This window comes from Phragmites australis, chromosome 13 (assembly GCF_958298935.1).
Source record: "Phragmites australis chromosome 13, lpPhrAust1.1, whole genome shotgun sequence".
NCBI classification, from domain to species: Eukaryota; Viridiplantae; Streptophyta; class Magnoliopsida; order Poales; family Poaceae; genus Phragmites; species Phragmites australis.
In genome coordinates, this window is record NC_084933.1 from 28,560,938 (window position 1) to 28,573,983 (window position 13,046).

The window sequence follows — 13,046 nt, forward strand, 5'->3', positions numbered from 1 at the left end:
AAGTATTGAAAAATGGTAAGAGTATGTACTTGCAGGGCAGACTGCAGGGCACTGGACTGCTTTGATGGAGGGAGATAACGAAAAATATTTAAAAAGGACCAATTGGGCCTCGGGCTCAAAGACACTATTGGGCCGGATTGTCATACTGGGCTCATTCAAGTGCTACGCACGGGAAGCCCGGAAACACCGCACAGTCGCACACTACGAGCTTGGCTTAATCATTTCTGCATCACAGATTAAGATAGATTAAGATTCGCACTTTGGCTTGATCTGCCGACAAAACCGATGGAAGCAAGAAGAAGACTGTGCCTGCCGTCTACATCGAAATCAAGCGAAGAAAAGCGAAAGGATTTACGTTCCTGTTCCATCCGGTTTCGTGTGAGCCCAACGGGAGAAAGCTCCACCAGTCGAACCACATCGCATCCGACGGCCAGGCCCCACCGGCGGCTCCATCACCGCCGTCCGTAGCCGCAGCTAAACCACCGCCAAGCAAACACACCGAGCCATTGATGCGGCCACACTGGTCGGTGGTCTGTGCATGGACGCCCCCGGCGAGACCTCCCCGCCGACGTCGCCGCCGCCACCTCCTCCAGAGCTGGCCATGGTGGCGCGGGCCGTGCAGCGGCTCGTGGCGCGGAACGACGCGCTGGCGGCAGCGACGGGTGGGGGAGGCGAGGGCCGGAATCAGGGGATGGCGGCGTTCGAAGCTGCCAGGGGCGCGCCAGCGCCGCGCATCGGCGTGGCAGAGTACCTGGAGCGCGTGCATAGGTACGCGGCACTCGAGCCCGAGTGTTACGTGGTGGCGTACGCGTACGTCGACATGGCGGCGCACCGGCGGCCGGCCGCCGCCGTGGCGTCTAGGAACGTGCACCGGCTGCTCCTCGCCTGCCTCCTCGTCGCCTCCAAGGTCCTTGACGACTTGTAAGTACCCTCGCTTTTGCTAACGTGACTTGCTGCATCGATGCTTCCATACTTTAGTCTTCGGATTCATGCTAGGAAGAGTTCGTTTCAAACAAAAAAAAAGATTCATGCTACGAAGAAGACATAGATTTCTCACCATTTAATTATGTTCTTATATTTTCCGTGATCTCGTTCCTGCAAGAAAAGAAGTCCTACGAGTTATCATCGTTATCAAGAACTTTCAAATCATAACCACAATTACTTGTGTACGTTGATAATGTCGCGTTCTAAGGGCTGAGTTGACCGACCACGCATGGCCACAACTTTTTTTTAGGGAAAACCATGACCACAATTAATCGAGAATTAGAGAGTCTAGCTAATTTCCAAATCAGAAAAAGGAAGGCGTCTGCATCTTTCCTATTCTCAATAAGTTCATGTTACAGCAATTCGTTGGCTGCTGTACTCTGACAACGACATCGGACAAACATGTAGTCAAGTTGGTACTGGTGCGCTGTCAGCATGACAGCTTCATGACGCTTTCGAGATATAAAAGTTCAGAAAACGATAGTATCATACTATCATTAATTGGGGTGTTCAATCACGGCTTTGTCAAAACGTTCGACGACCAGGTGCACCTACACGTGAACAGTGAAATGAGGTTCTTGTTGGCAGACTTCTGATTCTAATAATTCGTAGAGCTGGATACTGAGTGTATTTTGATAATTCATCTTATTTTTATTTAAAACTAAAAATAATAATTTAAACTATTTTATTATAGTCTATAACTTCAAAATCCGATGCCAAGCTCTACAAAACAAGTTTGATTGTCTATAGCACTCATTTGTCCTACAAGTAAACAGTAAAAATGCATGGACGGTTTGGCAAAACCCGATATGTACACCCCTAACTATCATCATATATTTGCAAAGTTGCTGGTCATCCGCGTGTCTAACACCTAGTTATATTTATGGATAAATGTCAGGAGAGGGATATATACCGATGAATGTCATCGCATCCATGAGGGGTTCTATGTTTATTACTAATTTGTACTGTATCATGGTTTCTCACTAGCCGAGAATGGCGAATGCCATGGCCCATGTGCAACTCTCACTCCGCGCGCGCCATTATGCATGCAGCCACCACAGCAACGCCTTCTTCGCGCGCGTCGGCGGCGTGAGCAACGCGGAGATGAACAAGCTGGAGCTGGAGCTGCTCGACGTGCTCGACTTCGAGGTCGCGGTCGGCCACCGCGCCTACGACAGGTACCGCGAGCACCTGGAGAAGGAGAACCTCAGGGAGTACGGTCTGCCCGGCGCTGCATCCAAGGCGAGAGCGGCCGCGTCCATCAAGCCCCTGCCGCCGTTGGCGGAGGAGCGCTCGGCCGAAGTTGGCGACGGCCGCCGCGAAGAACACGACCGGATGCTGCCGAACGGCGTGCCGGCCAGGCCGTCTCTTAGAGAACTGTGGGCCTTCGATTACTAGCGACAGCAAGTAGCGATGTGCAAGCTGCAAAGCGTGTACATATATCTCTGCAGAGTTGTGTTATGCCAATGTGCCATACATGTACGGATGCTGAATTTGCTGGTGATTATTGGATTAATGTCGCGCATGACGCATCACCCGTACTGCATCAAAAATAATTATCGTGCCATGCCACTGCGATGCTAAATGGTTCGTGAGGTGAGCAGAGAGCCAGTGAGCTCGATCTCACATTCTCACCTGCACGATGGTAGACTGGTAGCTAGCACTCGTTGAAAAGAGTAGAGAGGATGGGTCAGGTAAGTTGGTTGGTAGTTGCAGCGCCAAACTCTGACCAGAAAAGTCATGCCCCCTGCACCGCACCGGTCCAAGGCAGACGCACGCATGGTTGGATGCGACGAGAGTGCATGTAGAGTTTCTCGTCGGATCTTGGAAAGCTGATGCGGCAGAGATGGAAACCAAATCGAACCGCCGGAAGAGGTCAGTGCGTTGCGCAGAAAAGGGTAGAGGTGTGACGAGGACAAGCGACGATGCTCGCGTTGCCTTTCCGTTCCATTTTAGCAAGGACGGCGACCGGGTATTTCACACCGATGCCCCCCCCCCCCCAGGCTAATCTTATTCCAACTGAGTTGTTACATCTTGCGTGCAGGTTTCAGTGACCGTGAGCATGATTTAGTATATTATGCTTTTAGTTCGATACTGTTTACAACATTTGATCATCAGATTTCTCTATTTCTGGTCTTTCTTAACAATTAGATCTAGATCAAACAATTATCGATCTCTCCCGTTACTTATGTATCAGATCTGGTCCCACTCTTAATCCTAACTTACCCTCTCATTTCCGTCCCCACCTACCTCACCACCACCTCTTTCTGTTTTCACTACTCCTTTTTTCCATCTATCTCATCGGTGATCTCTTTCCTCCACGACCACCTCTCTCATCATAACCATCCTCTCTTTTTTTTTTGTCTCTGTCACCTGTGTCTTCCTACCAGTCGCACCCTCCTCTGTCCTATGGTTGAGATCGGTAGCACCCTCTGGCATTTCCTCACTATAAGATCTGGATCGTGATGAGCACAAGCAACGTTACTCGCGTTGCCTTTTCATTCCATTTTAACAAGGACAACGATGCGAGTATTCCACATCGACACCCTGGAGACTCATCTTATTCCAACTGAGTTGTTACATCTTGTGTGCAGGTTTTAGTGCCCAAGAGCAGGATTTGGTACATCATGCTTTTAGTCTAACACTATTTACAATATTGGATCACTAGGGTTCCTCTATTTCTGATCTTCCTTAACCATTGGATCTAGATCAAACAACACTCGATCTCTCCCTTTCACTCATATATAAGCATAGCACCCCTCTTAACCCTAACTTGGCCCCTCACTTCGTCCCCACCTCCCCCGCCGCCGCCCGCCCCCTCCTATCTCCACCACACCCTATTCCGATCTACCTCATCAGTGATCTTCCTCCACCACCTTCCTTTCTCTTCGCCACCTTGCGCCTTGCTGCCAATCGCACCCTACTTCATCTTATGGGTGAGATCGACAGTGCTCCCTGACCTTCCCTCACTATAAGATCTATATTACGTTGAATCCAAACCCTTAACCCAACAACGGTGGGAGACAACTATGCTACTGTCGCTGGCGGCAAAGGGGGATGACAACCTTGGTCGAAGCGCGATTCTCATCGTCAATCCCATGGTGAGTAAAAATGACTAAGAATTTACAAAATTTTTAGCCATATGTGATAGCAAGTCCAAATTATTATTATGGAAATCATTCATAAAAATGGCGCCCCCGAGTTAAAAGGTTACATGGCTTTCATTCTTTTACTACCAATGTATTTTACTCTCTACCGTTTGTGGCATAGTTCCATTCATGAAAAAAAACCATGTTCCAGTACTGTTCCAAGAAAAACAGCACGGAAAGGAAGGGCGACAGCCAGCAGATGGTTGTTCTCCTGACAAATCACGGCAAGAAATCCGAAAAACATACTAGTAGTACTGGTATCAAAATCAAATTACAAGTAGGCCCAAAAGAGCAGACCCTTCCTAGAAATAATACAATCCTGAGGCCCTCAACTGCAAAAGGGCGCCTTCTTCGTGCTGACAAAAGCTCTCATCTCTTATTCCCCGTTCTTCCGACATTTCACAGCCCACCTCCTCGTACAACACCCCAAATTGCACTCCCCTCCCTAGCCACTCCCCACCCCTCGCCGGCGCGCGCGCGCCGTCTGTCCTAGGGTTTCCGCCGCCCCCACCCGGCTCCTCCTGTTCTCCCCTCGCCAGCGGCGATGGCGTCGGCGTCGTCCCCGGCACCTGCGGCGGGGGCGGGGACCGGAGCCGGGGGCGGGAAGGACGACGAGCTCGCCGATCTGGTGCGGCGCCTCGTGGACGCCCTCGCGCGCTACGCTGATCGCCTCCCCTTCGACCTCGATCGCCAGGTTCGCGCTCGGATCTGTGATCTCGTGGCGTGTGCTGATGCCTTTTTTGACCGGTTGGTGCCTCGCTGTTGGGGATTTGTGGGGTCCGGGTGCGCAAACGTGGCGCCTTGTTTGGGGGAAGATTGGGTTTATACCTATTGTCTAGGTTGGGTATTGTTCTGTTCTCAGGTTAGGTTGTAGATTCCCAAAATTTACACGTTAGTGTTAGCTCTTGTGTAAGCTTGGGCCCCTGTATGCCATGCTGGATACATATACGTGGTGATTGGCAGGTGTTCACCGCAAAAAATGGCTCCTTTTTTTAGTATCGTGGTCGGATTTTGCGAGATGTTAGGTGATTATTGCGGCCCCTGTGATGTCGATGTGTCTCTTATTTTTAGGTTTTCCAAAAAAAATGCTGCAAAACAAAATTTAATGTGAATCACTGGCTTAAGTAGAAGATTTATTTTTATTTAGAAGATGCGGAATTTTTAATGCTTTGTTTATGTGGTGTCAAGAAATGATCTACCTTAGTGGTCGGTTAATGAAAATTGTGTAGTGCCACAATTTTGTTTTGCTGTCTCTTGAGTGTAATGTACTATTAAGTTATATTCCCAAATACTATGTAGTTGCTAGATCGTGCTGATCATAGACTTAGTAATGGATGTAAATACAACTCCTTGCAAAACACTGAGGTCTGTGGCATCTATGTTGCAACAGTTTAAAGATTGACAAGATGCCACAAAGAAGTCGCTCAGTGCAAGCACTGGACGTGTTCGACATGGTTGGTTTGATTGGCAGCATCATAGTGTTGCTGGTTTAGCCGTGTGAAAATAAAAAACAGGCTCATAGGGATTTCACCGAAAAATGCAGGCATTGTACCAGAATGTTCTATGTCTTTTTGAATCTAGCTTATCTGAGGTTTTGGCTGGTCTTTTATGACTGATGTCAACGTGCATTACTTTGCTAGAGCAAAAGGATTTAGCAAATTTTATGGGACCACGGAAACAAACCCATCACTGACAAGTTTATGATGTATTAATTTCAGCCATTGCTAAAAGAAATATTTAATTTCTTCATGTTCATGCTTCAGAAACTTCGTTCGCTTACCACACTTGCTGCGATTGCGATCACACTTCTGTTTGCCTGGAAAATATTGAGAGCTCCTCAAGAGCAACTTCAGAGGCCACGTAGAAGGGCTGCCCCATCATCAAGTAACACAAGCAGTAGATCACGGCCAAGACCAGGTGCTTTGACCTCAACAGATGCTTGCACATCTTCAGCAGATTCAAGAGCACATGAAGCAATAAATCAGCTTTTCCAGCCAGTAAATGTATTGTTTGTTTCATTTGATGAATACTGAAATGATGTAGTCTTTTTAACCTTTAGGTTTGATAATTACTCGTTTTCTTCTGCAGTTGACTCTTGAGCAGCTTGTCAGGCATAGGCTGAGTGAAGGACGAAGGGTATTTTGCAAACTAACTGTTTTCTCAATGTTTTCATCAAATTTACTAGAGTAATATTCTGCTGATGAATGCTTTTCATAACAACTTTTAGGTCACATGCCGATTACTTGGTGTGATTTTAGAGGAAACAACTCCAGAGGAGCTTCAGGTAGGCAGTAATGCTGCTGCATTCTTTTTCTTCTTTTTTACTTATCAATTAAATGGATTTATGTCTTGTTACAGAACCATGTCACAGTGAGGCCTTCTGTTGTGGAGGTTCTCCTAGAAATTGCAAAATTCTGTGACATCTATTTGATGGAGTGCATTCTGGATGATGAAAGTGAGGTAAGTCTAGAAGGTGTCCTTATGTATTCTCGTTACTTTTATGTTGTATATAGTTCAAAAGATGTTTTTTTATTAGGAGTGTTAGTAGATAATGAAAGCATATGTTAGAACAGTTTTTTGTCTACTGTTTGAATTCCATAGGTTTTCAGAGTTTGCATTACTATGAATTAGTACTATCCGTTAATTACTCGAGAGCTTAGACTTGGGACCAGAGCATTATAACTGATGCCAGCAAATTTGAATGACATAACGCAGGAAAAGGTTTTGGCTGCCCTGAGTGAAGCTGGACTTTTTGCTAGTGGTGGCTTGATAAAAGACAAGGTAGGCTGAAATTTGATGCCATTTTGGAAATATAGCTGATCCATTGATATTCTAGCATTTGTGAAGCCAAGTTATTTGCAATGTAACTCTTAACATTTCTTGAAATCTGCAGGTTCTCTTCTGTAGTACAGAAAACGGCCGTACATCTTTTGTTCGGCAACTCGAACCTGATTGGCACATAGACACAAGTCCTGAAATTGTTCACCAATTAGCTGTAAGTCATACAATCATAGTTGCAACAATGTACTATTATTGTCACTTTCTAGGGATAGGTTTTGATTTGCCACTTTATCTTGTAGAGGTTTATCAAATATCAACTACATATTTCGCCACAGCGATCAGAAAGAATAGCATCCAATGTTTTCAGCTCTCAAAGCTTGGAACAGTATTTTGGAGGCCTGGATCAGAGATGATACGAGGTAGAGCAGGAGAAGAAATTAATTAACTTTACATGTGCATTGGTTTGTTATGATATTTTATAATTTGGCATGGAACATTTTTAAACAATAAGAGGACACGAGTCATGATTCTAGCAGAATGTCCTAATTTCTATTAAATTTCTTTACCTGCAGGTCGAACACAAGCAAGTCGTGGCATAGTGAGAACTGAGCACACCATTGTCCATTCTTTTTTTTTCTCCTTGAATGATGGAACTATTTTTCCTGTATCGTGTGTAAAAGTCTCGTGGCATGTACTACCCTTGTTCTGCAGTGCCTCATAAGCTATGGAAGCAGGTAGCATCTGTAGTATACTTGATGTATCAATTGTGTTCATGTTATCATGTAGAACCATATAGTACTTCTAACTGCCCCCTGTTCCTCTCGCCATTCATCCTGTGGAGACCATGCATGTAGGTCCCACGAGTCTGCTAACTGCAGCAAGCAGTTTCATGAAAAAGAGGGAAATCAAAGGCCACCTGGACGAGGCCAACGACGGATTGGCTGTAACATTTCAACATGAGCACCAGTATTCATTCGAGCAATAACATCCCATCGTGTTACAACTGGAAAAAAGGCCCATCTCATCTAACTCTTTTTGCATATCCTATCTCAATCTCTTAAAGCTATCAAAATTCCCCAATGAAAGAAACTACGAGAAGATACTCCCAAAATGCCTTGCAATATGTCATCCAAGTACAAACTGTCTGTCCCCTTTCAATTTGGTCGCTCTTCTCGGCACTTCGAGCACGTACATGTGAATCCATAATCTGCAAGCTGCGCCTGCCTCTCATCGTATGGAAGATCTTCGTCAATGTAGGAGATGGTAATCTGGAATGTTCACAGTTAGTAGGTGACAACATAGCGTAGCCAATTTTTTTTATTGCATAAACGATATGGTAATATGGAATGTTCATAGTTAGTAGGTGACAACATAGCGTAACCAAAAAAAAAATTTATTGCAAAAACAGAGTACCTCGTCATCCTTGCCGATAGGCCTGAGAGCGATTATCACTGCATGGCCATCCTTATCCTGCAGTGGTAGTTTTAAAGCTCACATCTGCATTGCTGATGGCAATTTGGTAGGAAATGAAGATTTTTTTTTAGTCCTTTTTAAACTAATATTTTAAAAACAGCACGTGCGACACTAAATTTCTATAAACTAGTTTATTTTATCACGTCATATAGCCAAAGTATATGGCATGACTCAACTTGGTTAAACCAATACATGTGGTGTGACCAAGGTGACCACACTAGTGTCCCGTCCTAACGCCTTGCTGTGTGGCCCTTTTTGTCACGACAAAGTACATAACATGAGTCACACCTTAGTCACACTATATGCATTTGCGTGGCCACGTGATGAGTCATACCATGCACTTTGGCATGACAAAAATGACTATTTACTTAAATTTATTGTCCCATATGCTATTTTTAAAATATTAGTTTTAAAAGGGCTAAAATAAAAAAAAATCCGAAACTGAACTAGTCAGCCCGATGAAAGTGAACGTACCGCATCTCTTTTAAATGCTTTAGCATTTGGACAGCATGAATGGTTCATGCAGCTCTGTAAAGGGAAGAATGCCGTCCCTGCCAATGAAAAGAAAAGGAATTTATACTGTTGAGCAAAATCGAAACAGGCAAATGTCGGTACTGTGGAAGAACTTGTGCATACCCTCGCAAGGAACTGAATAATCTTCACCTAAAGCATCTAGGAATGGTCCCGTTACCTTCTCTGCTTCCTCCTAGTTCACAGTGCAATCCAGATTAACAAAATTACTGGGTACATTTCAGATTAAAAATCTCACGAATCTGGGCCAACCATCAAACAAACCTTCTCGCTATCCGGAAGATCATCAATGTGTATGAAATAGTCTTCAACTGGTGATGCAACAACTAAATCACTGCAACAAAACAGAGGGGAGTATTGAGAGAATATGAATGCCAAATGCAGCACAGATATTTGTTTCCATTGTAGATGGAAACAAAAAACAATGAAAAAGAATGTACAATCATCAAGATGAAACAAATAGTTTGGATACACTTACAGATTGTTCAGTTCAAACATGCCAATTATATGGCCATAGACGTCAAGCGAAAACACTAGATATTGTCAAGGCAACTTCAAACTTGCATGAGAAAACAATGTCAATGAAACAAAACTTATGTGTCGAACAGATCCCGCGACTACTGAAAAGGATACAAGGTGCACACTCAGGATCAAAGATTGCATCCTTGAGAAGCTGCAGTGACTGCAAAATACATAAGATATGATCAGCACATCGTGACTGTCATTAGATACAGGACATCAGATTAGCGGAATATGTTGTCGTTTATTTAAAAGTTATCTACTTTCTCCTTGCCAGTACTATTTTTTAAATTGATACGTTAATGAAAAAAGCTCCAGTGAAGTGGGGCCCAGAGTACAATACCATCAGCAGAATATGGACTATTAGTTTCATAATGTCTCATAAAGTGAAAGATCTGCTGACATAATTACCGTAAATGCCAGATCTCTTATTTGCCGCCTAAATGAGTCTTCTTCACTGGAATCTACATCCTCAGGCAAAGCAACACACTCCCACCATCTGCAAGCACATGTTTGATTTTTTTCAGAAGTTTGTAGTAGATAAACAAAGGGTATCCCATTAAGGGACATGTTAGGTGGAAGCCATGCGGAGCTAGCCTGCTGGCTGTTATATAGTGCAAAAACTCCCACAAAAGAAAACAAGGGGAGGAATAAAGACTCAAACCATGCCATGGACATGTCATTGACTACTAAAAACGGGAGTGGAGTATAAATATACTAACTCCGTCGAATTGTTACTAACACAAGTGAAAAAGGACCATCAATATCAACAACTGTGTTACATAACACTGTTGCTTGGTGCTGTACAAAGAATTACCAATCATCTGAGGAGGAAATGTTACATAAGCTCATTCTTTGTACCTCTTTTTGAAGCCCATTGAAAGTGGTTTCCAAGCTTCCATAAGGAATGGAAAGCTTGATTCATCTTTTTTGCTTTGAGATGCAAGCTGCCTTTTAAGTTTCTTGTACCTCAACATGGTGACAGTGATAGCCTGACATATAACACACAGGTTTTTGGATGAGAATCGAGAAATGTTAGATGAATCGCAACCAAGAGGACAGAATGAAACCGCCTCTGATTCTTTGATTGCTATTTAGTATCTTATTGTGCAATGGTCGATCCTGGTGCACTAAAGATCAGTCAACTGCAGGTTTGTAGATTTTCTGAGTTCTGACAGATATTAGTGACTGATATCAACTCTAAGTTTGATGCCCAAAAGTTTTTGCCTTTGACCAACGCAAAGTTGCACTTTTCCCAAACAAATTAAGAAAATGCCACTGGGAGAATATTAGGAAATGAGAAACAAGATGGATATTTAGACGTGATGCTTGGAATTTTGGATGCTTAGATGCTAAACATTCGGCATATTTCCATCACTTACCTTAGCAGCAACCAAGAAAATATCATTGGTTCCTGAAATAAAGAACATTTATTGTTAGACAATAGATTTACAACCTAATGAAAGATGACAAAATCATGCAAGACTTAATCCAGTATCTGTAATGACTAATGAACAATGAACATACTGCTATAATGATACAGATCCATGAATACTTAGTGCTGGCTTACCATTAGCATGCTCTACAAATTTCTGAAGGGCAGATCTCCGGAATGGTCCAGTCTTGGATCCAGTACACAGCAAAGAATGATAAGAGTCCCAATCGGAATCTGCACATGATTGGCTATACAAAATTGCAGAAGCAATGAGCCAAGTTTTCTTCTCAAGATTACATTTATATGAAATATCTAAGAGATAACAAGAACAACTTCTATGCTCTACAGATGCACGTTTTTTATGAGGCAATTAGGTATGAAGTGATTATAACTTTGTGAGAAAAATATATATACATATATCACACCCCATTTGTAGAGAAAAGGTTTCAGCCCTATATAATTATCTCTAATATCACTACAGAGTATGCTGTCAAAGAGAAATGGATACTGTAAATTACTAGCAATTCAGACCTGCAGTAGAGTTCTCCCTCACATCCACCAGGGCAGGCAACAACTGACGGCAAACCAAACTGATCAGTAAAAGGCAGTGATGTGTCACCAGTCATAAGTGACATGAGGACCTCTTGTGGCACAGTATTACTATTTCCCTTTGTTGCACCAGAACAACCGATACTTGACCCAACACCACTTTCATGGCAATGTCTGTCATTAGTCCCATCAATGCTAGCACCAATGCTTTGCAAATACAATCTTCGTCCAATCTGGAACTCTATAGAGCCAATGAAGCGGAAGCAATAGCTACACACAATACAGTCAACCTGCAAAAGGGCACATAAAACCGATATAACTCTTCTGAGAACCTTCACATAAAAAGCTGGAAAGAAATTATTTACTTTCGATCAAACAGGATAACCTTGTTCAGACTGTGCTGAGCACCGACCAACATTCGATCCTTCAGAACAAAGTCCCCTTCAGCAAAGTCCTTGGTTGCACAAACACCTGGAAGAAGCAGTTGGTTGAAATGGCCGGCTTTTACCTTACGCACATTTTACACACGCATCCCGGATTGCAGGCCCATAAGGTAAGTAGTATTCAGTAACCGGTACCTTTCCCATGCTTGTCGCTGTAGCTCACTCTTATGCCATCGTGTTTCTTAGACTGTATAAGTTCATCATAATATTCCTGAAAAAATAAAAACCAGAATGGTTACGCACAGAAACCTATCATGGAGACAAACACCACCGAGACTACCACCCAAATAATGCCATCTCGAGGCGAAATTTTATCACACCAATGCCATGAAAGCCCTAAAATTTCGAATATTTAGATCAAACTAACAACTGCGGCGACACGAGACTGTTCGATTAAGGAATTCTCAAGCAAACACATGAGGGAACAGAGGAAGGAAGTGCCTGAGCGGATTGGAGAGGCGGCGCAGCGAGGAGCTGGGCGATTTGGGCCGCCAACTCCCTGTCCAGATCGCACGGGCTGACGCTACACCCACTCATGCCGTCGGCGTCGACCCGAGTTCCTTGCGGCGGGTTCGTCAGCGGCCGGCCGCCGGCCGCCGCCGCCGCTGCAGCTGCGTTGGCTGGCTCCTGGGGTTTTGGGGTTTTCGAGCTCTAGTGTACAGCGGCGAGGGGATGCGGAACGCGGAAGGGGTTGGTCCGGTCGCAAGTGGATACGCTCCCTCGCTGTGAACGCGTAAAGCAATCTATTACGCCTTTCATGAGCGAAAGTGTAAGCAGCGACATTTTCGTTTAGATTAACATCCGGCGTCTGCTAGCAGGTGATTTCTTAGCACAGGCGGCGATGGACGACGTGTTTCCTCTAGTTACGAACTTATTTATCTCTCCGATCACAAGAAAGTGGGGTAATATTTCATGAAAGACGTACGGCTAACCAATTTTATTTGATCTATAATGATGTCCTTCTATGTATTTAGAGTGTGTTTGGTTTGCAGCCAATCTTTACCAATATTTATACCTTACCAAAACTTAATTAGACACCTTTTCTTTTAAATTGATCATATGATAAAATGGTCTATATATTTATGTCTCGAGAAAAACCTTCAAAATATCATAATCTTATTTGGTTCCAATAAGCATATATTACTCCATATTCTAAAGGGAATTGATAATGTGCTGGAGACT

General features: G+C 43.9%; 3 protein-coding genes across 3 annotated transcripts; 2 read left to right on the forward strand and 1 right to left on the reverse strand.

Moving 5' to 3' along the window:
- The first annotated feature begins 369 nt into the window (after window positions 1-369).
- Window positions 370-2,519, forward strand: LOC133887621 (cyclin-P1-1). The gene is made up of 2 exons (XM_062327566.1): window positions 370-921; window positions 2,037-2,519. The coding sequence occupies exons 1-2, from the start codon at window positions 539-541 to the stop codon at window positions 2,380-2,382; spliced, it is 729 nt and encodes a 242-aa protein (XP_062183550.1). The 5' UTR covers window positions 370-538; the 3' UTR covers window positions 2,383-2,519.
- Window positions 2,520-4,471: 1,952 nt separating this feature from the next.
- LOC133888264 (peroxisome biogenesis protein 22-like) lies at window positions 4,472-7,719 on the forward strand. The gene is made up of 9 exons (XM_062328434.1): window positions 4,472-4,827; window positions 5,897-6,136; window positions 6,222-6,269; window positions 6,361-6,417; window positions 6,492-6,593; window positions 6,849-6,914; window positions 7,027-7,128; window positions 7,214-7,333; window positions 7,487-7,719. Exons 1-8 carry the CDS (start codon window positions 4,678-4,680, stop codon window positions 7,325-7,327), a joined length of 879 nt encoding a protein of 292 aa, XP_062184418.1. The 5' UTR covers window positions 4,472-4,677; the 3' UTR covers window positions 7,328-7,333; window positions 7,487-7,719.
- A 130-nt stretch (window positions 7,720-7,849) lies between these two features.
- On the reverse strand, window positions 7,850-12,531 carry LOC133888263 (histone-lysine N-methyltransferase ATXR2). The gene is made up of 15 exons (XM_062328433.1): window positions 12,306-12,531; window positions 12,000-12,075; window positions 11,807-11,892; window positions 11,404-11,711; window positions 11,008-11,120; window positions 10,820-10,851; window positions 10,299-10,429; window positions 9,849-9,936; window positions 9,552-9,600; window positions 9,397-9,451; window positions 9,183-9,252; window positions 9,024-9,093; window positions 8,862-8,938; window positions 8,328-8,384; window positions 7,850-8,182 (listed from the first exon to the last, which is right to left on the reverse strand). Exons 1-15 carry the CDS (start codon window positions 12,399-12,401, stop codon window positions 8,069-8,071), a joined length of 1,422 nt encoding a protein of 473 aa, XP_062184417.1. The 5' UTR covers window positions 12,402-12,531; the 3' UTR covers window positions 7,850-8,068.
- Window positions 12,532-13,046: the final 515 nt, after the last annotated feature.